At 39.2% G+C, this 24521-nt stretch overlaps 1 protein-coding gene across 1 annotated transcript; it reads left to right on the plus strand.

Annotated features, from left to right (window-relative positions):
• Positions 1-6331: 6331 nt before the first annotated feature.
• Positions 6332-19062, plus strand: LOC140239240 (26S proteasome regulatory subunit 7). The gene is made up of 11 exons (XM_072319118.1): positions 6332-6481; positions 8794-8831; positions 9903-9984; positions 10687-10918; positions 11317-11389; positions 12045-12140; positions 14580-14744; positions 15445-15532; positions 16317-16519; positions 17374-17470; positions 18116-19062. The coding sequence occupies exons 1-11, from the start codon at positions 6412-6414 to the stop codon at positions 18271-18273; spliced, it is 1302 nt and encodes a 433-aa protein (XP_072175219.1). The 5' UTR covers positions 6332-6411; the 3' UTR covers positions 18274-19062.
• Positions 19063-24521: the final 5459 nt, after the last annotated feature.

Here is a 24521-nt window from a genome sequence, read left to right on the forward strand (position 1 = left end):
TCTGTATTATCCTCATGCGTACATCCAATGCGCCAGGATAACTAGACTCTATACAGAATAACAAATATAGTCGAACTTTTGATTATTCGACATCAAAGACTCGCAGAGACTATGTCCATGTCCATTTGTCTCACAAGTCAAAGTCAAAGTCAAGAATCAATTAAATCTGCGTCATCTTATCCCATAAAAATAAAAGTTGCGTTCCGTGTGCCCATGCCAACGATGCCAACCACACGCACACTGCGCCATTGGCATGGATACAACGCGCATCAACGCATTGACGCAACAATAACAGACCGCATATTTACATTTACCACAAACTTCCCCGCGATTATATAACACAACCATGGGTTATATAATCCCAATTACATCATATCATTTTCATAACATCGTACATAATAATACATAACAAAAAATTCCCCGCTCTTCATGTCAAATCATTATACACTTTACAGCAATTCCATATAAGAGCGGATTAAACAGCAGATAATTACAAAAATATATTTCAGGAAAGCGTGCATTCCCCGCTTTTCCAGTCAAATATAAAAACGTCGAAATACTACAAAATTGAACTTTTATGAAATCTGCGAAGAGCTGAAACTCTTGAACCTTCCAAATTTACAGTAAATCATACAAACTCATATTTGATACATGGCATAAACGTTCCGGGCCAAGAGAATAACACATCAATATGTTACAATTTTCTTCAGTTCCGCTTCAATGTATAAAGCTCAGTTGTTCTACATTGTCAGTTATGTACAGATTCTCCGAGAAAATGGTCCATGTATAAAGCCCAGAATAACGTCAAACGTGCCGTAACAGAACATGTTCTATACATCGTATATAAAACCATACATTAATGTGTGTAGTAGTTCAAATTTATATCGAGACGCAATACATAGACAAGTCTCTTAATACATATGCAAATTGTACATACAACAACACGACAACTTCCCCGCGATTATATCATACGACCCGTATGATAATAATCTATTTTCTAAAAGTAATATATTTCTCTATTACTCAAAATAACACATATCAGGAAATGCAACAGTTAAAACAAAGTGAAGTCACGGAATGTTAGAATTCACTACTAACAAAAATGAGCTTCCCCGCTTTAGCAAGCATATAATAATAAAGGTAACTTCCCCGCTTTATGTGTCATATCGTCACAGTCAACAATTATTTGCTCATTGACAAAACTTCACACAAATTAAGGGATCATTCAAAGCATGAATTTTCGACCAACTATTCTCATTATCAAAAGTTTCTGACTCACTGAACAACCACTAATATTGTCAGAATGCGATGTTGTTCAGCTTCCAACAAAACAATGAAAACAATGACTATAGTTCCTTCATTTTTCCACGTAGTAGTGATTTCAAATACTTTCTTATCACTATTTCAATATCTCATTAAAAACATCTATCAATCACATATCAATTAAAACAACCATATTATATTGATAACCATTTCTCGCATTGCATCTCTAATTGGCATCTAGTTCCTAATTCCATTGCTACTTGAGATGGTACACAAGTTTCAGCTGCAGTCATGAACGTATAATTATATACACTGTAAGCGAATCAAGTCACAACAAATTCCATGGACGGACAACGAATTTCTAACCTGCAGCGACCAAGCTTTCATGAAAATTCGGTCTCCAATTGGACTCCCAGGGCCCCCATACCGTTCCCTGAACATGACATCCATTCTTCCACACGTTACAGATAGGTATGCATGCCTCCCTTGTTATTACATCATTGACAACAATGTTACCATGAGTAATATTCCCCTCTTTTGAAATTGACCACTCCTTTGGCGCTACGTGAGTGCTTGGTGGCTGCACTTTTGCATGCTTTTGGACATCCTGACCTTTATGTGATAATTCGGTACCCCTCTCGGTACCCTCTCCCACAGGTTTTGCAATTAGAAGCACCCCAGCATCTAAATCATTTGCATCAACCTGTTCATCACATGACTCATGTCCATGTCCCCCAGCATCAATTTCTGCACCACCCTCATCTACATCAACGCAACCCAGAATCTGCGATCCCCCATCCAAAAGAGTAGGTATGGCATCCTCCTTCTCCTTTTCAGCTGTATCTGAGGAAAGATCTAGCTGCTGAGCAACCGGGTCAGTGAACACTACTTGCGTTCCAGCATCAGCACTCCCAGTTTTCAACCCATCTCCCTCTAGCATACAATCTTCACGGAGAACTAACAGTGCTTCTCTCCTAAGCACTTCAAATCGGCATCCCCGATTTTTCATGTGCAAACGCCTCAACAAAATTCGTTCCCTCTCATCCCGTGTTCCACTGACAAACTGGCTTGACAGAGCTTCGTCTCTAAGCTGCCTCAGAGCCGCAGCTTCCTTCTCATCGTCTGCAGCATCTACCAATTTTGCATAAAGACGCATGAGAGCCCTACTGAAGCCTGCCAAGTCTTCATCATCACGTTGAACACGTTTATAGAACAAACACCGCAAATAGTGAGAATTCTCTCGACTAAAACACAGACGGAGAGCTTTTACAACCTCTGTAAAACTCCTCCGCTTCTCGTCCAACAGACAATAGCGAATCTCTTCTCTTGCTGGCCCTATGAGGTTGTTCACTAAAACTCTAGCCTTTTCCTCGTCACTTAAATTGAAAGGCTCAACTGTGAGATTAAACATTTCCATCCAGTTAGAAAAAGGTGTTTCAGTGCCATCTTCACAATACCCACCAAACTTTTCAATTAGTGCATGGCCTAGAGCGAGATTTACACACAACCCTTTCATTGCCTGTCCAAATGATGTCGAAGAGAAATTATCAATTCGCACATGCTTATTTGAAACAAACTGTTCACACATGACTAATGACGCAGTTAAACTGACCAATTAAGACACGTCATTTTCAAACATGAAACGTAATGCCCAAATGGCATCATAGGTCCAAAATCTGCATGAAGTCCAATCGGTTAAACGAAAGTTCAGCATCATCCATTATTTCAGTTACAAAATACTTGCTCAGTGCGTGAGATGCCATATCGCAGCTCTGTAACCGTCGATTTCGCATCCCGATTGATGTTCAGCCGCCCCCGACTCACGCCAGCGCACTCCGACGTCCACAGCAAAACTCCCGACGGACCATCATCAGCTCCAGTCTCCAACCCACCATCAACGAGCCTGATCATCATGAAGCTGCCTCACAAGGCGTGTCTTCATCAGCCCGAAGTTCAAACTAGCGGGACATTTTGCGGTCTTAGAAAATAGCCCGATACAGCGAATGTGCGTCTTCATCAGCTCGAACAGCCTGCTTCGGGAAATTAGTCCGAAAATTGACGCATGCGCACTTTGCAATATTACTCTGCCTGGCTCGCGGTTCGAAAGTGGATTTCCCCGCTCAAAATCTCCTATATCACCGTATGTACGATTCTACAACCAGGGAGGTGAGCAGTACAGCAAATTCTCTCCAAAGGGATATTAATAACGCTACTCTTTCTTCTGTCCAGTGAGGCATCTTATATGAAATTAACGAATTGCAATGTTTAAACAAATCCAAAATGCACACAATCTGCAAGAATCTTCAGCCAAGGTATGAATAGAGTGGACCAGAAGAAGAAGTTTACAAAAAAACAACAACAAACAAAACCCAGCTAGCATGCACGGCACTGAGTTTTAATAGGGAGGTGAGAGAAATAACCTCCCTGGTTTTAAAGATGACAACAACAGTAGGCCTATAGTACACACATGTGATCCTTGAATACACCGTGCGTGTAATGTACTATACACAATCACTAGCTGCTTGTAAATGCGCTTTCCATTGCCAGCTGGCTAACCAGAAGCGTGGAGAGATCGAGAAAATTTCGGGCTGATGTAGACGCACCCAAGATAGCGCGCTATTTCACGAATTAGCGCTCTAGTTGACGAACTAGACCAAGATTTTGGGGGAAATTTTCCCGATCAAATAGCGCGCTATCTGCGTCTTCACTACACAGATAGCGCGCTATTTTGACATCGGACTAGTTTGGTAACCGCAAGATAGCGCGCTATCTTGAAACTTCGGGCTGATGAAGACACGCCTACAGAGTAGTGCTGCTCTACCAGGGCTGATCAACGTAGATCGATCTACACCATCAAGATCAAGATCAAGATTACCCAACACTCCTCCATACTCCTGTCCGCTACCAAAGTGTCGTCAAAACAGCAGGTCTCCTCGGAGCGAAACGTGGACCATTATTCCGTCATACTCGAGGCTGTTATTCGTCGATCAGGGTTCTTCAACTGGATGAAGTGGATCACTCCGTCAGGCTGTCATCATCCCACTCCTGACACCATTTGTTGTAAGCCGGGTTAATGATGACGCTGACAGTCTCCAGTTGACGTTGCATAGATTTTATTGAACAAATCAAACAGTCTCAGTTTGCCGATACATTGTATAAACTCCGTTACTCTGTATTATCCTCATGCGTACATCCAATGCGCCAGGATAACTAGACTCTATACAGAATAACAAATATAGTCGAACTTTTGATTATTCGACATCAAAGACTCGCAGAGACTATGTCCACGTCCATTTGTCTCACAAGTCAAAGTCAAAGTCAAGAATCAATTAAATCTGCGTCATCTTATCCCATAAAAATAAAAGTTGCGTTCCGTGTGCCCATGCCAACGATGCCAACCACACGCACACTGCGCCATTGGCATGGATACAACGCGCATCAACGCATTGACGCAACAATAACAGACCGCATATTTACATTTACCACACATGAAAAAACTTTGACTTGAGTGCTTTTCTTTTTGCAATGTTTGAAAATACCAGTTCTCCTTTGCAGATGTTTATAGTGCTGAAAGGGGACAACTTTGCACAACAGGGAATGACACTAGAACCAGACAGGGAATTGCCTTTCGAACACTTTAATTCGGTCTTTGGTACCGAAACGTCAACGTAAGTCCTCCGTGGACAGTCGCCATCTTTCGTTGTTCTTCCGCCCTCTCTCGGCGTATCTGTTACAACCGTTTACACATTACAATGTTCCCTTACAGTGGTGTGTGTATCATTTTTCTACAAGAGATAGAGTCTAACGGCATTACCGACCACACAATCTGCACATGCAATCCCAGGCAGATGCCAGATATTGACCACTATAAATTGCAATAAAAGATGTCTAAATACTGAGCACTAGCAACTTACCATTAATCCACTGCTACTTTCAAACACTGAAACAGTAAACAAAGTCAAGAGCCCCAGATCAGCTGGAAGCTTTCCTAATTTCTCTTTGTTCGAAATTCATTTTCTATATCTACTAGTATCAGGCTTGAAAACAGGAGGAAGTGTACAGGGTGTCTCTTGTACAAAAGTTGTACATTATACACTGCCTTGTAAATGCTGGAAAACGGGTGCAGGCCAGCCAGGTCCAGGTCGCAGCGCAGCGGTGGTGCAGCTGCCTGGAGTCTGGAGGAGTTCCTCGTCGCGTCGCTCGCTCCACTCTGCTGCAGCTGTGCCGGTCCTGCTTTTTGTGGATGAGGCGTATCGTCGTATCGTATCGCATTCAACGAGGTTCTTTCTGCCTTCTTTTTGAAAGAAATACTCGATGATAGTAATCACCTAGCTACCTAAATGCCTAAAACTCGAATCGCGAAGGCATATTACTTGCGCTGTCCCTCGGCCGCTCGGCATTCCTGTTTTCCTCCGCTTGAAACCCAAAAATCACGCTACGCTGCACACACCACGGCCCCTGTCACTCGTCTCAGCTACAATAGCACTACAGTGTACTTCCCCGGCTAGCTATGCCTAGCACACTGTGCACTGCGAGTGATCCGCGAGTGGAGGATGCTCTAGCAAAATTGGTAGTCTACTTTACCTCATCTCCGTTGATAGTGAGCGCAACTGTGGTTCAGACCCTATATCATTTATATGCATTCTCTGGTACATTAGTATTACATTGTTTCAATTTTTTCGTAGGACAAAGTTTGTAGATCTATCTAATACAAATTTTTTATGAAAGTATCGAGTAATGATTTTCATCTTTTTTTCAAAAACTCTCCAAAATTAAGGTGCTCTTAATTATTAAAAAATATATCTTTAGAGAACGAATGAACGTAAGCTAGCAATTGTGCCAATTTGTAAGGAAAAGTTCACTTTTCCAAATAACAGAAGTAATAAATGTCTTTGAAAAAAGATTATGAATAGTACTTAAAAATACATATAGTCATAAATAATTTATTTTATTGAAAATATTATATTTTTTAATAAAAATAACAAAAAATAAGGATAATTTTCACCCGTTTCATTTTGGAGAATATGTTGATTCATGTAACTTTTACATCAGTCCCACTAATAGACAACCTTGTTGTTGCATCTGAACTGGTTGGTCCAAACTTTCTAAGACAGAATTTAGGTCAACGACGGTACGCAAATAAGCAAAATGCCTGACCACTTAGGAGACGATATGCGCAAAACCAAAACGGAGGACAAGGAGGAAAAACCTATACAAGGTAAGCACATTAATGTCAACGCCACCGGTTGGCCACAATGAAAACTGTCTGTAGAGTGTAGTGTTGTCATGTCATTGACTTGTCAAAAGGTAGCATTGCCATTGCATTGTTTCTCTCAGACTCATGAATCGACATCAATCATGATTGAATAGCTCATTCAATTGTTTCACATTCCCGCACACAGCTTTACCCTCTTGTGCTGGGCCCGTTCCTTTTATCTTTATTAGTATTTCTTTAGGGTGAATTGTTTTGTTTTAGTTTTGCCTATGAAGTTTTGTCTTTTGTTTGTTCCTTTTTAAATTTAACGTTAAATTTACCCTTCTTTTTCTTAACACAACCTGACATGACAATGACCCCAACTTAGTCTAAAAAATACCCCATAGGTTCTATATTATCATAGAGCATGGGGTATGAACAGTACCGGACAGCGTGGTATACCACACACACATATCACATAAAATGACCGCACATCTCTGCAGAATAATCATGATAATGGCATTCAATATGCGCGGGACTTTTTAGCATAGGCTAGGCTTACTATACTGCAAAACGAGGAATGTTCGTGTGCATTTTAATTTCGCGAGTGCCATTTTATACACTATTCGCAGTATTAATAGCGCATTACTTGTAGTTTGACAAGAACATGACAAAAGTTTATAGATTTGAGAATAAATTTATAGCTTATAGGGTAACATCCCCAGTATTCGGTCACTTAAGCTTTTTTGCAATATTTTTCAAACTAAAATAATACATACATACATACATCATATCTACAGCAATGTATGTGAAATATATCAAATTTCTTTAATCTCAACTTTCATTTTGTTAAATATCTCACAGAATTGCGCAAAATCCCGAAATATTTCACCTTGAAAATTCCCCAGTGTACGGTCACCAGCACCAGTATTCGGTCACGCGATGTGCACGTTCAAAGTCAATGCGTATTCAAAGCAGCTGAAAAATGCGCGCGCGCGCTACCTTGTTGGCGCAAAATTGCATCGGGGACGTTGCGGCGACCATTGGTGACCGAATACTGGGGCCTCGGCACTTCCATTCAACCCTTGTACATTGGGACACTGTATCGGCACGTACGGAAATTTTGTTTTTCTTTTGCTTTTTTGAGGATACCATTACACTCCAAGCTTGTGATAGGCGAAAAATTCCGCGAGGGAACGGCGTATTTCTTGATTTTTAGCGCATTTTTGGCGACCCGTACTCTTAAAACTGGGCCTTATCCGCGCGCTTTTGGAAAGTAGCACCGATTCTGCACTTTTGACGGTAAAATTTGGGATTTTGGATGGATTTTTGGAGGGGGCTAAGGGAGTTTCCTGTTGTGAATGAGTGTGCCAGTATGTGAATTAATGTGATTTGTGTGTGTTGTGACAGTTGAACTTGCTGGCTGGTGACTAGTGATAAGTGACCGAATACCGGGGGCTGACCGAATACTGGTGCCCTTACCCTACTGGAAGTGTAATCCAGAGAACTTTTTACATTTCAGAGAGTCTAATGTTACAATATATTCATTATAAGATTGATAAATTTGTGTTCAAACAACTCATAATGACATTGTGATACTGTACTATAAGCTGTTATTTTCGCGAATGTTCAATTTTTGTAAATTTCCCGAATCACAGTTGGACCGCAAATTTAACAACGCACGAAAATGTCACTATGCACTGAGGTAATAGTGCGCTCATGAAGGGCTCTGTGTCAATTCGCGAAAACAACATCTCGCGAAAATGTCCATGCTCCCTCATTCATGAAAATAACAGCGTATACAGTATGTGATATATGTGATATGTTAAAGGGACTGTACAGTACTGGTTGAGGTGAGGATTCATGTTTTGAACATTCCTAAGTGAGAAAATGAGAAACCTCTTATGAAATGTGAAAGAGCATGTGATTTTAAGAAGGATTCAACGTTTATTTGATGAAATTTGGTTTTCAAATGGCTGAGATATCCCCAAAAGTGATAGTAATAAAAGGCGACATGCCCCACCTTTATTAGGATCTCTTTGTTTCACCTTGTTTTTGGATATCTCAGACATTTCAAAACCGATTTTCATCAAATAAACTTTGATACCCCTTAGAATCGCATGCTCTTTGACATCTCATAGAGTGACTTCTGCATATCTGGCTAAACGTTAAAAGCTAAATCCTCACCCCGACCATAACTGTACACGCCCTTTAAGATTTCAAACTTAACTTTGCAGTGCTCCAATTATGTGTTGGAGGACTGTAGCTGAAGCAAATATACATATTGATGTCTAAACCTGCCATACTAATCAATCTTTGTGTGTTCTCTGTTGCAGCCCTTGATGAAGGAGATATTGCCCTGTTAAAAACATATGTGAGTATAGTGCACAGGTATATTAGATTATCATGACTACTGTACATCACTGAAGTTTCCAGCACATAGTTTAAGTAATAATTATGATGCATGCTATGAAACACCCCTCCCCCTCCCCCCCCCCCCCCCAAAAAAAAAGAGCATGAATACACGTACATGTATTTTTAACAAAGATTACAATTGAACGACACAGAAGCTGGTTGTACAGTAGATAGTCTACATGTCCCCATGCGTGGTATATGAAATCTCGAAAAGAACTGTTTAATGTTTCTTCAACTAGAGAACTTGCCCAAGAAAGAAAAATTCCGGTAGTCCTTTTTTCAAATAGGTCTGTACACAAGATGTGCTGCAAACCATCTACAGTCCTACTACTTTTCCATGCAATAAGTAAACCTTAACACATAAATAATTAGTCATGTACATGTAGTTTTTGTGTAGTTTGAGAAGGCTTTGTACAGATCATAGAAGATGTTCATTTACTATGATTGAAAATATTAATGTTTGGTTACAAATATCTGATATGATGGTATCTATCTATATATATATATATATATATATATATATATATATATATATATATATATATATATATATAATATATGTATATATGTATTAAGACACTGGGAAACCATTTATGAAATGTTTAAAAGCATGCCATTCTAAGGGTAATTCAAAGTTTATTTTATAAAAATTGGTGTTGAAATGGCTGAGATTTCCAAAACAAAGTAAAACAAAGAGATCCTAATAAAATGTGGGTCCCACCTTTTATTAGTATTCATTGTTTTTGGATATTTCAGCCATTTCAAAACCAATTTTCATCAAATAAACCTTGGATTCCTATTGGAATTACATGTTCTTTCACATTGCATGAGAGGTTTCTCATTATCTCATCAAAAAAGTCGGAAACCTGAAGCCACCGCTCAACCACAACTATACCGTACCTTTAACATTCCGGTGCTATAAAGTGGGAATATCAAGACTGCAAACATCTTTTTATAGAGTGCTTTTGTCACAAACATTTACTTATTTTTTCTTGTCTTCATTCTTTCTTTCATGTTCGTTCCTTTACAGGGAGCTGGTCCGTACACAAAAACAATCAAACAGGTGGAAGACGACATTCAAGCCATAGTGAAAAGAGTGAATGAACTAACAGGTACTTGTTTTTTTATTCTCTCTTTTTATCTTTGAATAGCAAAGTTTGAAGAAAGATGGTGACAGGATTGGTGACATGACATTTGCTCCTGCGACAATTGCTCCGGTCTTATTTTCTCCAAAGACATAGGGTTAGGGTTGTGACAGCTTCATGGGTTTAGTTTGGTGTGAGGATTAGGATTAGGGTAATGTTTGTGGGTAGAATTTATGCTTGGCTTAGCGTGCAGATATTTTACAGGAGCAAATGTCATGGAATTGAAGTCAGTGGTTAGACAGATCAGACAAGTTGTATTCTCAGGAGCAAACTCAGTTGGCTTTCACATATATGTCAGTGATCATGTAGCTTTCAAAGCTTGTATTTGTTGACAAAGCTATCAGTGATAAACATATTATGTTTACATAGTTAAATTATTATCTTGTTTATGTCATTTAATGTATAAATATTCCAAATAATGCTCAAAATCCAATATGGGTGGAGTTTCAGTATGACAAAAAAGCCAGATCCTTTTCTAAGTCGATGAAATCATCCAATATCTACATTTAAAATAAGTTTGGAAGAAAATGACAAATGCAAATGAAAACAAACAAAAAAGTTTTCCTCGGCAGTTTTAAAAGTTAGGAATTATTCCCATGTTGACCAAGTCTTACCCAGCTAGATGAGTCATGATCATTGACTTGTCTGTGTAATTTTCTTGGCGGGTAGGCATCAAAGAGTCGGATACTGGTCTGGCCAACCCAGCGCTATGGGATCTCCAGGCAGACAAGCAAACCTTGACCAGTGAACAGCCCCTACAGGTCGCCCGCTGCACCAAAATCATCAACGCAGAGACAGAGGATGCTAAGTATATCATCAACGTCAAGCAGTTTGCCAAGTTTGTCGTCGATCTCCATGACAATGTGGCGCCGACAGATATCGAGGAGGGGATGAGAGTCGGGTGAGCTGACTGCAATACAAAACATCCAGTACAACTAACCATTAATCTTAATCATATAGATACGGCCAATGCCAACTATCAAATACAGTCAACTCTGTTCAAGTCAGTGGCACATATGTCAAATAATCAGCAAAGTTGATTAAAATAAAAAGTCCCAATTTACATTCATAGCCTTTCTTGTGTTATTTTTCTGTACACGCAAAAGTCAAGTAATGCCTAAGTTGATGTGGTTTCCTCAGCCCTGTCAAGATCTACTTATGTGGAGTTGACTGTAATCAGTATTTGCTGTTACTTCATTCAACAACTTGTAACATTATTTGTCCATGTCATAATGTCATTTCATCCACCCTATAATACAATGTATTTTCTTGTCTCTTCTGTATTTTTGACTTCTGCAGAGTTGATCGCAACAAGTACCAGATTCACATTCCTCTTCCACCAAAGATTGACCCCACAGTCACAATGATGCAGGTTTGTGCCTTTGATTTCTTCCTTCTAGCCATCTGACGTCTGAACGTGCATGCCCCATACCTTCATATCCAGTAAAGTGGATTGTAATACTAATGAGGGCATCACCGTATATCTTCAGGGGTCTTTTGATTGTGTGTATACTTGTAGTGGTCTTCAAAGAACATTGAAATTAGAATATGAGACTCGAGACTGAAAAAGAAAAATGATAGAATACTCTGCGAGGCAGCAAGAGGCTTTTGTCGGGTTCTGCTCAAGTCAAGGCTGTCGTGAGGATTTTAAGACCAAGAGAGTGACCACATGTTTAACGTACATGGAACACTTACAAAACCTTCATCAACAGCAGTCAGTGCATAGTGCTTTCTTGATATCAGATGGCCAGAAGAAGTCAGCAGCAAAAAAAAAAAAAAAAAGAGAAAGAAAGGACAGCAATAAGATCAAACTCTGAAAGGGAAATGGGGATGGATTGGGCACAGGTACAACTGACACATCATAAGGTGTAGATGGGCTGTGGTAGAGTTTGGGCAAAATCACTTAAAGTCAAATGTCACTGAATATTAGCTATATGATAGCATTTTTTTGGCTGTAACTTTGTTTAGGAATATCCACTGGTCAAATAGCTCCAGTTTAACAATCTTGTACACATTTTGTATTTCAGGTGGAGGAAAAGCCAGATGTCACCTACTCTGATGTTGGTGGCTGTAAAGAACAAATTGACAAACTCAGAGAGGTGGTGGAGACGCCTTTATTACACGTAAGTTCACCGGGGGGGGGGGGGGGGGGGGGGGGGAGCACTGTGGTGTAGTGGATAAGACTTTGGACTCCTAATCAGGAGGCTCTGAGTTCAAATCTCACCCTGTGCAAATATCTTTGGACAAGATGTTAACACACAATGGCCCTCCGGGCCCAGGAGTAGAAATGGGTACCTGGTGATGCTGGGCTAATAACCTTATTACCAGGGACCTCTTGAAGGGCAGTATTAATAGGATAGAAAGGGTACAAAGATTGGGCAAATACTGGTATGCTAATGCCTTTTTCCATTTTGTGAGTTTTAATTTACACCTCTTATGTGTTGTCACACAATTTATAAAGGACGAAGCAAAGATAATGTTTTGAAATATGCCACACATAGTGCCGCTTTTTGAAAGAGTTCTTATTGCTATGATGGAATTTCGTACCATGATAAAAAATCATGGGCACAAATACTTTGGTTGGACTCAAACCAAAGATCTCATGATTACTAGACAGGTGTTGTAACCACTAGATTACTGAGTTTCAGTCTGACAGCCAAGTGCGTGCTGGTTCTTATCCCTTATAGCAGCTGGTGCCGCGTACATTTTTTTTTTTTTTCATTTAATTCTTGTGTTGACTTTTTTTTATCATGGCTACTACTAAAACATGGAATAATCTGTGCTAATTTGTGTCGGTGGAGGGCAATATATCAATCAGGTGCAATAAAAACAACCGGATGTAAGAAATCATTAATTTGAATGTATTAGAATTGTGCACAGAATTTAGCATCATGTATTTTTTGTAACAATGGTCTGGAGCTTACGACAACAATGGTAGCAGACAGGAGAAAAATCTAGTTAATTCATCAACTCGCCAATCCCATTGCCATTTGTAGAGCAATGAATACCTTGATTTCATGTGCATTGGTAGGAGTCCACTTGCGGTATCAAGAATGTTCATGGAGTGACCTTGATTTCATGTGCGTTGGTAGGAGTCCACTTGCGGTATCAAGAATGTTGCTGTAGTGGCTGGAGAGAGGCAAGGCACTGCCTTGAGTAAAGATTAGTCTGATCAGCAATGATCTCAAAGAGTCCTTCAGGGAAGAATTGGAAGAAGAATCGAACCGGTTGCAAATTTTCTCCCAGGTCGAAGAATAGCCTTGGTTCTTTTCCTGTGGGCGTGTAGTGCATTCCTCCACTCTGGGTTCCATTCTGTGTGGTCCAAGCGAACCCTCTCCTTCTCATATCCCTGTTCTTGCGTGTCGTTCTCTTCCTCATTTTCACTATCGGAATTATTTTCAAATATTTCCTCCATCTCCCGTTGGAGTCTTAACAGCTGGAGATCTGGATCAAGACCTTCACTGTCTGTTGTATCTCGACATGAGAACCTATGTGTGGGACTGATAAAATGTTCTGTTCTACTATCACTGTCGTTGCTATTATTACTGCTTTCACTCTGTGCCTAGGAATCAGAATCGTACCTTTACACTTCGTTGATGATACGCTCCCTGGCTTCTTCCGCTATGTAGCTACAGTTTTGACCTGGTCTGGGAGGTGTGTTTTTTGGCAGACTCATTCACAACAGAAAATCAGAATTCACTTGAAATATGTCCATGGGACACCCCTATTCCACCATCATGCAATGCAAGGTACATGTGTGAGGAATGTAATTGCGAGTGATGTTTTCATTGTGTTGCTGCATTTTTTTTTTTTTTTTGGGGGGGGGGGTTGGGATTGAATCATTTCTTTACTCAAGAAAGTGTTTACATACATAACCAGGTCAATTATCCATGTAGATAATTGCAGGTGACGTGTACATCAAAAGTTGCAAATCACAATTATAAGAACATATAATACAGATAACATCTGTGAAGTTAATGCGCCGATATCAACAATAATATTTAAGACTAACATTATAACAATCATATCAATTCTATAAACTAGAAATATATTAATGCAAACATATAGACTTTAAAATATTTCGAGGGAGATTAAACATTATATATCTCCATGTGAGGTTTTCTTTCTAAACAGTAATTAATCTGAAAATTTTCTTTGGCAAAGGAGTGGCTCTATCTTTTCCTTCCAATATTTTGCAACATCATCTTCTAATATCTTGTGTATTGTCTTCTTCACTGTAGTCGATGGGCAGATGAACTTTTCGTCTAGACGCGAAGCTCACTTACAGCTTATTGATTTATTTATCGATCGATTTGGGCAAGTTGGTTGTGGGTTTGAGCAGAATATGCAAAGTTGGCACGGCATGGACTGAGTCGGGTGTGCGAACGTGGCACATAAAGAGTTAATTTCCCTTCAACTATAGTAACCGCCCTCCCCTACCTAAAACAAAACATTTTGATTCAGATTATCTTCTCCCAGTGTTGGTCTGATCTGCAGTAGGTGATAAATGACAGACTTTGCATTTTACACACCTTGATTTCCCCTTCATATGTCCTCTGCAGCCGGAGAGGTTTGTGAACCTGGGTATCGAGCCCCCAAAGGGGGTGCTCCTCTACGGGCCGCCGGGCACCGGCAAGACCCTGTGTGCCCGGGCCGTGGCCAACAGGACAGATGCCTGCTTCATCCGTGTCATCGGTTCCGAGCTGGTGCAGAAATATGTTGGAGAGGTAAGTCATCACCCTTAACGAGGTGTTTTTGAGCAATGGAAATGAACAGACAGAGCAATGAATAAGAAGAGGCCTATGGCAAAGCGACAAATGTACACTAATCATTATTGTAGATATGTACACATGTATATGTGATGATAATCAGTGATAATGTTTGGTCGTTACTATAAGAGTCAAATCAAATCATTGAATGAGAATGTTGGGTTATTCAAGTTATATATTGGAAAACTGATAATCGTGTACAAGGAATGAAATACATAGATGAAAAATATATTGTAGTTCATGATTTCAGCATGTAGTATCATTCCTGTAGTTTATGGTATTATGTGGAATGTATTGGCAGTAAAAAAAAAAAAAAAAAAAAAAAAAAAAAAAAAAGTGTGTCAAGATGATAAGATTCATGGGAAATCAGGACTGTCTGGATAATTGGATGGGTCAAGAGAAGCAGTGATGTGTCTCTAGTGTTGGTGTCAGATTTTCCATTTCAAGTGAAGTGAGTAAATCTAAGGAGCTGCAAGTAGATGCTTGTCAGCTTTACCTGTCTTATCAAAACAGTGCAACAAACTGTAGTTTGAGATTTTAGTGAATGTACTACCGGAGAAGGTGACTTCAAGTCATGGAATGTGATGTAATGGAAAATGGAGGTTGAAGTTAACCACAATCGTTTGCCTTTACACTTTCACCACTTTGAATCCAACAGGGTGCTCGTATGGTGAGAGAACTGTTTGAGATGGCCAGAGGGAAGAAGGCGTGTCTCATCTTCTTTGATGAGATTGATGCTATCGGAGGTAAGCTTCATGTTGAACCTAAGGCATGAATCTAAATCAAATGTAGGTAATGAAATTTGTACACACATGCACAAAAACTAAATAAGTGAATAGATAAAGGAAGAAATTCTGCAGAGATTCACTCTTCTGTATTTGATCATTTGAGGAGCAGGAATATTGAGCATACATGCAAATAAAGTGTATGCACATATCAATCATAATTTGAATTGATTACCTTGGTATATTGATTAATGTACCGGGTACCAGTTTGCATTACCCTGTAAACCACGCACACATGCACACAAAACATTCCTTATAGGTAACCTGTGTTTACATCTAGAGTAGAACCTTTTTCCTCTCACACAAGCGTCAGTGATTTTGTTTTTGTTTGGTTTGGTTTGGGTTGGATTTTTTGGGGGGTCTTTTTCAAAGATTTTGTCTTGTTATGTTTTTAAGCATGACTACATACTTGAAACAATTCTCTCAAGGTAATGTTAAGAACTGTCAATCCCTTCCTTCTCCCACCAATTCCCCCACCTTCATGAAATGGAAAGAGAAGCAGGAAAGAGAGGAAATGGAAATTTATTACCCACATGCTTTTATGTAGCAATCTTTAATTCAGAATAATTTGTTCAAACATTCCATATGAATGAACCCATTACAGTACTTGGATCTTCCTTTTTAGATATCATGTAATCTTTCATTATTTTTGTTGTAATTAGTGAGCAAAAAAAGTGCAACATGACAACATACTGATAACCTATTTCTTGTGTCGTCATGGAAATATTTTCTTATGTCCACCCAGGAGCGAGATTTGACGATGGAGCGGGAGGAGACAATGAAGTGCAGAGAACCATGCTGGAGCTCATCAACCAGCTGGATGGGTTTGATCCCCGCGGCAACATCAAGGTTCTCATGGCAACCAACAGGCCTGACACGCTAGACCCCGCCCTGGTCCGACCCGGCCGACTGGACAGGAAAGTGGAGTTTGGCCTGCCTGACCTTGAGGTTGGTACATTTTCGATCTTAGATCGTGGAAAGCTGTGTGAATATAAGTCTCTGTCACCTATTACCACACTAATGGTTGCTGAAGCTGATGGGCATCAATTTCCTGGTTTTGTCAAATTGAAACACTTTCGACTCTGAGTTTTACAAGAATGAATAGGTAGAATCAAGCGGAGAGGAAGATGTTTTATGAAGAACTTCAAGTTAGAAAGTTGTTGGATCATATGATTTCACACATTTTTTGCAAAACAGTAAAATCCACCACAATCCAAGATATAAATTGCTAGGGTTCATAAGGTGAGGATGTCTTCATCTCACAAGGTCGCTGATCTGCACGTGATTATTCTTTTGTTGGTAAATTCTTATGAAATGAAACTGAAAGTTTTAGACCATGTGCATTGCCTCAATTGATCGTGAGGTAGACAGAACTTGGCAGTTGTAACTTTGAAGTGGGAGAAGACTGTAGTTGCTACATTATCATCCCAAAATGATTATGATTTTTATCATTAACCAGTAGGAGAGCTGTGAGGCAAGACATCACCACCACATTTAATTTGTATACATGGTTCATGACCAAGTAACCAACATAATTTTTTTTTTTGAAAAAAAAAATGTAAAACTGTAGTCTTTTGTATCTTCTTAATTTTATGTCTGATTGCATTGAATCTTCTTTCAGTCGATATAATTTTACTCAATCACTCAAGTCAATTTTAATTCAGAGTAACCTTGTACTAACGTCGCACAGCCAAAATGTTGCTGTTGGACCAAGGGTTTGAAATAGACTGTTAAGATGCCAATCACTGTGGCGCTCTCATCATGTGTGAAAGTACCATTTTGCTATGTTCTAATGTGTACAGGGGCGGACCCACATCTTCAAGATCCATGCCCGGTCCATGAGTGTAGAGAGGGACATTAGGTATGAGCTGCTGGCAAGACTGTGTCCCAACTGCACAGGTAAGTTTCAATACCCCACTCCTGGGTCAACCTTCTTAACCTCTTTTTTGCCCCACCCCACCCCGCCCTACCCCATCCCATCCAAAGAGGTTATACACAGGTAGGTACAAGAGTGCTTACAAGCAATACGCCCTGTATAGTTGCTCTGTTAGTATGCAAAGCAGAGCGAGACACTAGGCCTACCCCTCATGATGGACAGCACTCCTTGCTAGCATACTAGCAGCCAAGGAGCAACCACAGAGTGTAGACTGGCGATGCACCCTGTACATTTGTTCTGTGAGTGCACAGAGCACACACAATATTAGTAAAACATATCAGCAAAAGCTTGAAGAAAATTGGATGAACCTATGCAGTGCTGCCATCACTGGATGAGGAGACTAGTACTGTTTGTGATTTCACATGAATAGAATGATATAAAGAAAATATAAAGATATTTCAACAATTGTGTTTTTCCCTCTACTTGTTACAGATGTGTGTTAAGGGTATTATTATTCCCCTGCCTTCTGAATGAGGCATGTCAAGTTTTCTTTAATTGTTCAAAAGAAGTGAGGGTATTTTTAATTTTCTTTATATTTTCTTTATATCTTCAAATTTTTCTGGAACACATCATTCTTATGCAAAATATCCCCCTCTGTCTGTTGGCAGGTGCCGAGATTCGCAGCGTGTGCACAGAGGCTGGAATGTTCGCCATCCGGGCCAGGAAGAAGGTCGCCAGCGAGAAGGATTTCAGGGAAGCCATCAACAAGGTCATCAAGGCCTACGCCAAGTTCAGCTCCACCCCACGCTACATGACCTACAACTAAAGCCTCTACCCCACCCCCAAGTATCCTATGAGTAGACCTTGCTTTCACTACTTTCTAGTCCAATCATAATAATGATGATAATACATATAGTAATAATTTATAAATGACATTCATATAGCGCTTAATACGGGTGTTTCTAAGCGCATCATTGAAAAAAAAAAATCAAATCTCAACTTGACAACTTTGACACTTCATGCTCAGTAGAGTTTTGTGTTGTTCTTAGAGAATGACGAAAGGGTACTCAAATGCTTCTGATGATTAATTAGTGATGAGTATATGTGTATCCTTTTTCAGCGTTCGTAGTTTGTTATCATTGGTGTTTTCATGAAGATACCTTTGATGAAAGATGCCAGGTATATTGAAACAGTGACCACTCTCACGTGTGAAAATACAGGTAAGCCATCATGTACAAAAATGAGTTTTCCTTTTGCACTCATTTTGGTAAGTGAAGGTGAAACACATTAGGATTATTCCCCTACAAACCTGGGCTACCTGTATGTAATACTGCCTCTTAATATTGGTCTGGAAAGTAGATAAAGCAAGGTGAGACATTCTCTCTGTGTATGTCTATTTATGTTATTTGTTCACCAAATGACACCATTTCAACAATTTTGAATTGGTGCATGTCAAATGCCTCATGTAGCAGAACTGTGATTTGCAATTAATGTACATTGCATTATGTTCTTTGCATTTATGGTCATAGAAATGAATGGAGTCTTGAAAATCACAGATACAGAGCATTGCTGTCTACACCCATTCATAGGCTATCACCCTCTACTTTTGTTCTTTTTTTTTGGGGGGGGGGGGGTGGGAGAAGGGGGAGATGGTTGAGGCGAGATATAGCACTGCATTGAAAAGACCGGTATCCATAAGTACATTAACTTTCATCATGATGAAAGATTTATTCTCAGAGGGAGGGGGAGGTGTGAATCCAATCAGTCTGCAATACGTCAAGTTCAGGTAAGGTGGTATGTTCTCAATAAAATCAAGATATCATATAACAGAAACAAACAAGCAGAACTACAGAAACAAAAGCAAAAGTCTTTGTCCTTTAGTATGCACTGGAACCATCAGTCAGTCACTTCACCTGCAGCAATCGCCTGCTATTCAAAATCCACCAATCAGATTTGAGCTTAGAGGATTGTGGGAGTTTGAAAAGATGACCAAGTGATTGCTAGGGTTGTGTACAACATACTGCCTTGCTTTTGTTTCAAGCAAACTTCAAACTCATCCGCTAAACAGTGGGAAGTCCTTTTATTTGTACTCATTTGAGAAATATCAGTGTCAACATTGTCATTTCTTGAATGTGACGATGAGTTAAAACTAGAAAAGGTGTAAAAGGAAAAGAAAATGTTATAACAGAAGCTACAGAGGTGCTGTCCAACAGTTAAAAAAAAATAAAAAATGGTAAAAAAGACACATTTTTGTTTGTGTATGGAAGTTTCTCTTGCAAGAGACCTGTTTCACACAGTCTTGGAATGTGGTATATGTCTTGACAATGGGTTTATTACCCCTGATGGTGTGTTCTTTGTCCTTTTCAATGTCACTCCCCAGGAAGGTTTATCAGAGACTCCAACCCTCCCGTTTTCTACGGGAGATCTTCCGCCGAAAGCCCATTATTGCAAAATCTCCCGTTCTCCCGTTTGAGATTTGATTTCTCCCGCCCTGGCTCTGTGTCTCCCGGTGGAAAGGATTTCTTACTTATTGCTATCGTATGTTGAAAAAATAAGCCTTAGATAGCACCAGAGAACATCTAAAACCCTAGGAACTTCGCGCTTCGCACACATCAAGTTGGAGTCTCCCGTTTGCTTGGGTTTCGGGCGGGAGAATCTCCAGATCAGAAGGTGCTTGGGGTTGGAGTCTCTGGTTTATGCATGTGGTCATGTCTGCTGTACAGCCAAATGGGTGATAAGACCTAAGTGAAGTGTAAAAAAAGAAGAAAAAAAAAAGTGATAAAAGAGATACTCCAGTTGAGGGTTATTCATTGTTAGTAGACCTGTGAATAAAGAAGTGAAACGTTAAAGAGAATTATTGTTTGATTAGTGTGTATTGCCTTCTTTGTTGTATGACTGAGCTTCAACCAACCTTGAATTGCAGAGGGCAAGCTTTCGTCCTCTCCTGAGGACTTTCTCAAGCCTTATGTAGTGGAGTGTTGTCTTGCTGCCGTTGCCTGTCTTTATTAAACACGACTGTGTTTTATGTTTTACTAGAATACAATGCATGTATTTGTTTTTCCCGCTGTAATGAATGTAAACAGGTTGTCATCAAGATCAGGACACTGTGGTATGCTAGCCTAGGGATGATTATTTTGCTTTTGCAAGTAAGGAAGTGAAATGAAATGCAATGAATTGGGTGATAACAATACACTTGCACACATTTCAGGGGCCTGTCTTATAAAGACTTGTGATAGAAATCAATCACAAGTTTTTTGTGTGCTGCAATGCAAGTTGCGATTGATTTGGGGACTTGTGATTGATTTGAAGGCTTTATAAGACGGGGCCCTGAGCAACATAAAAAAGTAACTTATTTTTACAATCCTAAATCTGACGAGATTTGCTCAGAGAGTGACATTCGTATTAAGTATGTTGTAAAAGTGAAAATTACTGTTCATACATTTGGAATCTCTGGGCTCTGTTGTATAAAAAGATGCACTCAAACATAAGTCGGAAAATGAAACATAAGTCAGGTATCAGCCAATCAGAATTGAGTATTTTGGAGACTTATGCTTGATTTCTGACGTATGTTTGATTTCAACTTTTATGCAACAGGGCCCTGGATATCTTCACTCACATTGCATTGCATTGCATGATATTCCTCACAGTCCACATACCCAGGTGGTATAGTTTGTGATCTTTTTCATTGACACATTAATTTCGTATAAAAACGGGAGAGGGGAGAGAGAGAGAGAGAGGAAGAAATTCTGAGAGCAAGACCAATGAGTGAAGAATGCGTGTGTGTGTGTGTGTGTGTGTGTGTGTGCGAGTGTGTTTGTGTGTGCGTTGAGAGAATGAATGATGGGACAGTGGGAGAGACACACAGCCATACAGAAAGACAACTTTGTCTAAAGAAGAAAGCATGGCTCTGAAAGACTGATGTAGACACACAAGTGTTTGAGCACCATTTTGTCAGGTTGAATTTGTTTGTTTGTTTGTTTGTTTGTTTGTTTGTTTGTTTGTTGTTGGTTTTGTTTTGGGTTTGTTTTTTTTTTTGGGGGGGGGGGGGTTTGATCGGTGGCTTACAGCAAACGGGTGATGTTCGTTATTCCGAAACACACACATTCCCTATACATAGATATTTAATTAATCTGAAAATGAAACGGGGTTCGTAAATTCAAACATTTTGTGCCGTTATTCCGAAGGTTCGTTAATCCAAAAATTAAAAGAAGATGCGTACTAACGAATCTTCGAAATCACGAACCTGATTTTGTTTTCGTACCTTTGGAATAACGAACCTTTTTTTTTTTTTTTTCATTTTTTGATTAACAAATCTTTGGAATAACGAATCTTATTTCATTTTCAGAATAATGAACCTTCGAAATAAACCTTATTTTATTTTCAGATTAACAAGCCTTCGAAATAATGAACTATACTTCATTTTCCGATTACTGAACCTTCGGAATAACGAACCTTATTTCATTTTCGGATAAAAGGAAAAACGAACTGTTACCGTAGCAAAACATGGCCGAATGGGTAATAACTATGGTTAACTCTGGTGGGACTGAACTTTGTAGGATTTTGTGCTGCGTTTCTTTTGAGTTAAAACAAAAAGACAGACAGAAAAAAAAAAAGAATCTACACCCATATACACTCGTGCCACAGGTCAAGTTTACTGGGAGGTACCTTTCATCCCGTGAACGACATAATGGGTAGTATATGTCAGCCGGTATTTATGAAGGGGTTGCGGGTTTGGGGTGGGTTTTTTTTTTTTTTTTTTTTTTTTTTTTTCTTCGTCTTTTTTTTTTCCTAGTTATGGTTGGGCATTCCTGGATTTCACGCGCGATCATCTGATGTAAAAATGACCCCGAGAAACATTAACAGAGGGAAGAGATATCATAAGAGATAGGATTATATCTAACTTTTATAAAGTACCCTACCGACAGTGCACTAAGGAGGTACTAACCTTACTGATAGGAGTAAGATAAATCTATAATGAACGCAAAGGCAATGAAACAAAACGGCTTGCAAATTTGAGAAGTCATTTCAGCATTGTGTAACTGGTAGTAAATGTCAACGTCTTTGATAACGGATATCGCAAAAAGTATTTCATATTTCTGGAAATTCTCTTCTTGGATATTTATATCTGTCCCTATTTCATCTTCCTTCGATTACTCAGTCTCTAGAGGAGTTTTGGGCGCTTTACTTGTGAAAAGTGTGAGTGTAAGATAGACATAACAGGGCCCTGTTTTTTGAAGAGTTAAAATTGATTGTATAGTTGATTTCAACTGTAAGTCTGTGGCAGCCTGTGTTGTAAGGAAATTTAAAATCGATTTTATCTTTTGATAAAACGGGGCCCTGATATGGATATGTGGACAGTCCAAGTGAAAGGACAGAACAAGAGGAATAAAGAGAGAAGGAGATTATTAAAGACATAGATACAGTACCAGCATTTCATAAATATGTTTATATTAATTTTGTATTTTCCATGCGTTCTTGCATGGAGATGGATAGAGTGTGTGTAAAGTAAACTTAGTATGCACCAATTTGAGTCTGAGTAAAAGGGAGAGAATACGTTAATCATCTAAAGGGATTTCCTTCCCCAGCCAAAGTCGTAGATGAAAGTGACAATGCATGTCACCTAATCACTTCTAGGTAGAAAATAACAACAAAACTAAACTTAACTTAAGATTAAACAAAACAAAAAAGCAAAACAAAACACACAAAAAAAATCTGATAAATAATACTCTTTAACCAAGATTATACTTCCTCATTTTCGGGTCATTGCAACATCTTTCAGGGCAATTGCAGGGTGTCTTTTTAATTGGCTTTACCTGAAATGTACATTTCTTCACTTACAACTTCCATAATGACAATACACTGTACATGACGTATCTGTATTAGTTTTATCATTGCCACCAGTCCAGCCAATGGGGGGGGGGGGGGGGGGTAGGGACAGAGGGTAGAATAAGAGGAATTTTAATTCTCATGTTCTTCTAGAGAGATGAAAAGTAGCGACAAAGAGAAATCTGCCTTTGTGTCGTCATCATTCTTGGGAGTATGTTTCCAGTCACGGACCGTGGTCAAAGATATTTCTCGTCTTTTGCCGACATTCTAGCGGACCATAATATTATAGGCAAGGACTTGCTTCATAAACAAGATTATCGTAAATAAGAATGATCGACTTTTACTGCAGTTTGATGGCCCGGAACGACGTCTAATTTACTGCCTTGTTTGGGAACGCGTTTATTTTTACATATAAAAAAACTGTAGCGGTATTTCGCAGCATCGAATGGCGCACGTTTGTTTGAGGGTTATGCCGAGCTTAAGGAGTTGTTCCTAGAAATAAGGGTTAAGTAAAGAGCTCCCTAAACAGATCACCATTAACAAGACGCCGTGCTTGTCGCTAGCGATCGTGAGCAATACTTCTTTTTGTAGTTTTGGTCAATACACGTCTTGTCAACATTTCTAACTGACTTGCATGGGCTTGATTTAGGCTTGGCGACGGGCTGGTATTCTTAAGCATATCCCACAAATGTATCTCAAATGGTGTATTGTTCGGATGGATGTGTTGTGAAAAACGGAAGTGTTTTAAGTAATCATGATATTGAATTGACGTTCTTTGTTATGATATATACTTGTTTTTAAGCACTAGACCTAAATAAACGTCACAATTCAGTCAATATGTTGTTCACTGAATGCTATAGGGCCTATGTGAAGCATAATTTGGTACATTACGTTTTTACCAAGCAATACGGATTTTTAGAATTTCAAATTTTAGAATGTTCTCCAAATAGCCTGAACCTGAAGAGTATACCTTTACCGCTTTGCAGGGGTCATATGGATTGTATCAAATTGATATTCTAAAAAATCGAAAAAAAATCACAAAAACAAGAAAATAATATGCATGACTTATTCTTTCATCGGGGGATGGGAGGGAGGTGCATTGACCCTTGACCCAACTAACCACGAGCACTCTTATCTAGTCTTCATTGTGTCTATCTAACTATACACTGTACTCTCTATCACAATTTTGAAAATAAAAACATTTTCAAAGTGTATAATATTCTTATTAATGTCATATACTTCAAACAA

This window comes from Diadema setosum, chromosome 15 (genome assembly GCF_964275005.1).
Source record: "Diadema setosum chromosome 15, eeDiaSeto1, whole genome shotgun sequence".
NCBI lineage: Eukaryota > Metazoa > Echinodermata > Echinoidea > Diadematoida > Diadematidae > Diadema > Diadema setosum.

Bases quoted from the DNA above. Each gene is read 5' to 3' on its own strand.
- LOC140239240 (XM_072319118.1), top strand. From the start codon at position 6,412: ATGCCTGACCACTTAGGAGACGATATGCGCAAAACCAAAACGGAGGAC. The intron at 12,141-14,579 runs GTAAGTTCACCG...TGTCCTCTGCAG, and splicing joins TGGAGACGCCTTTATTACAC to CCGGAGAGGTTTGTGAACCT. The intron at 14,745-15,444 runs GTAAGTCATCAC...TGAATCCAACAG, and splicing joins TGCAGAAATATGTTGGAGAG to GGTGCTCGTATGGTGAGAGA.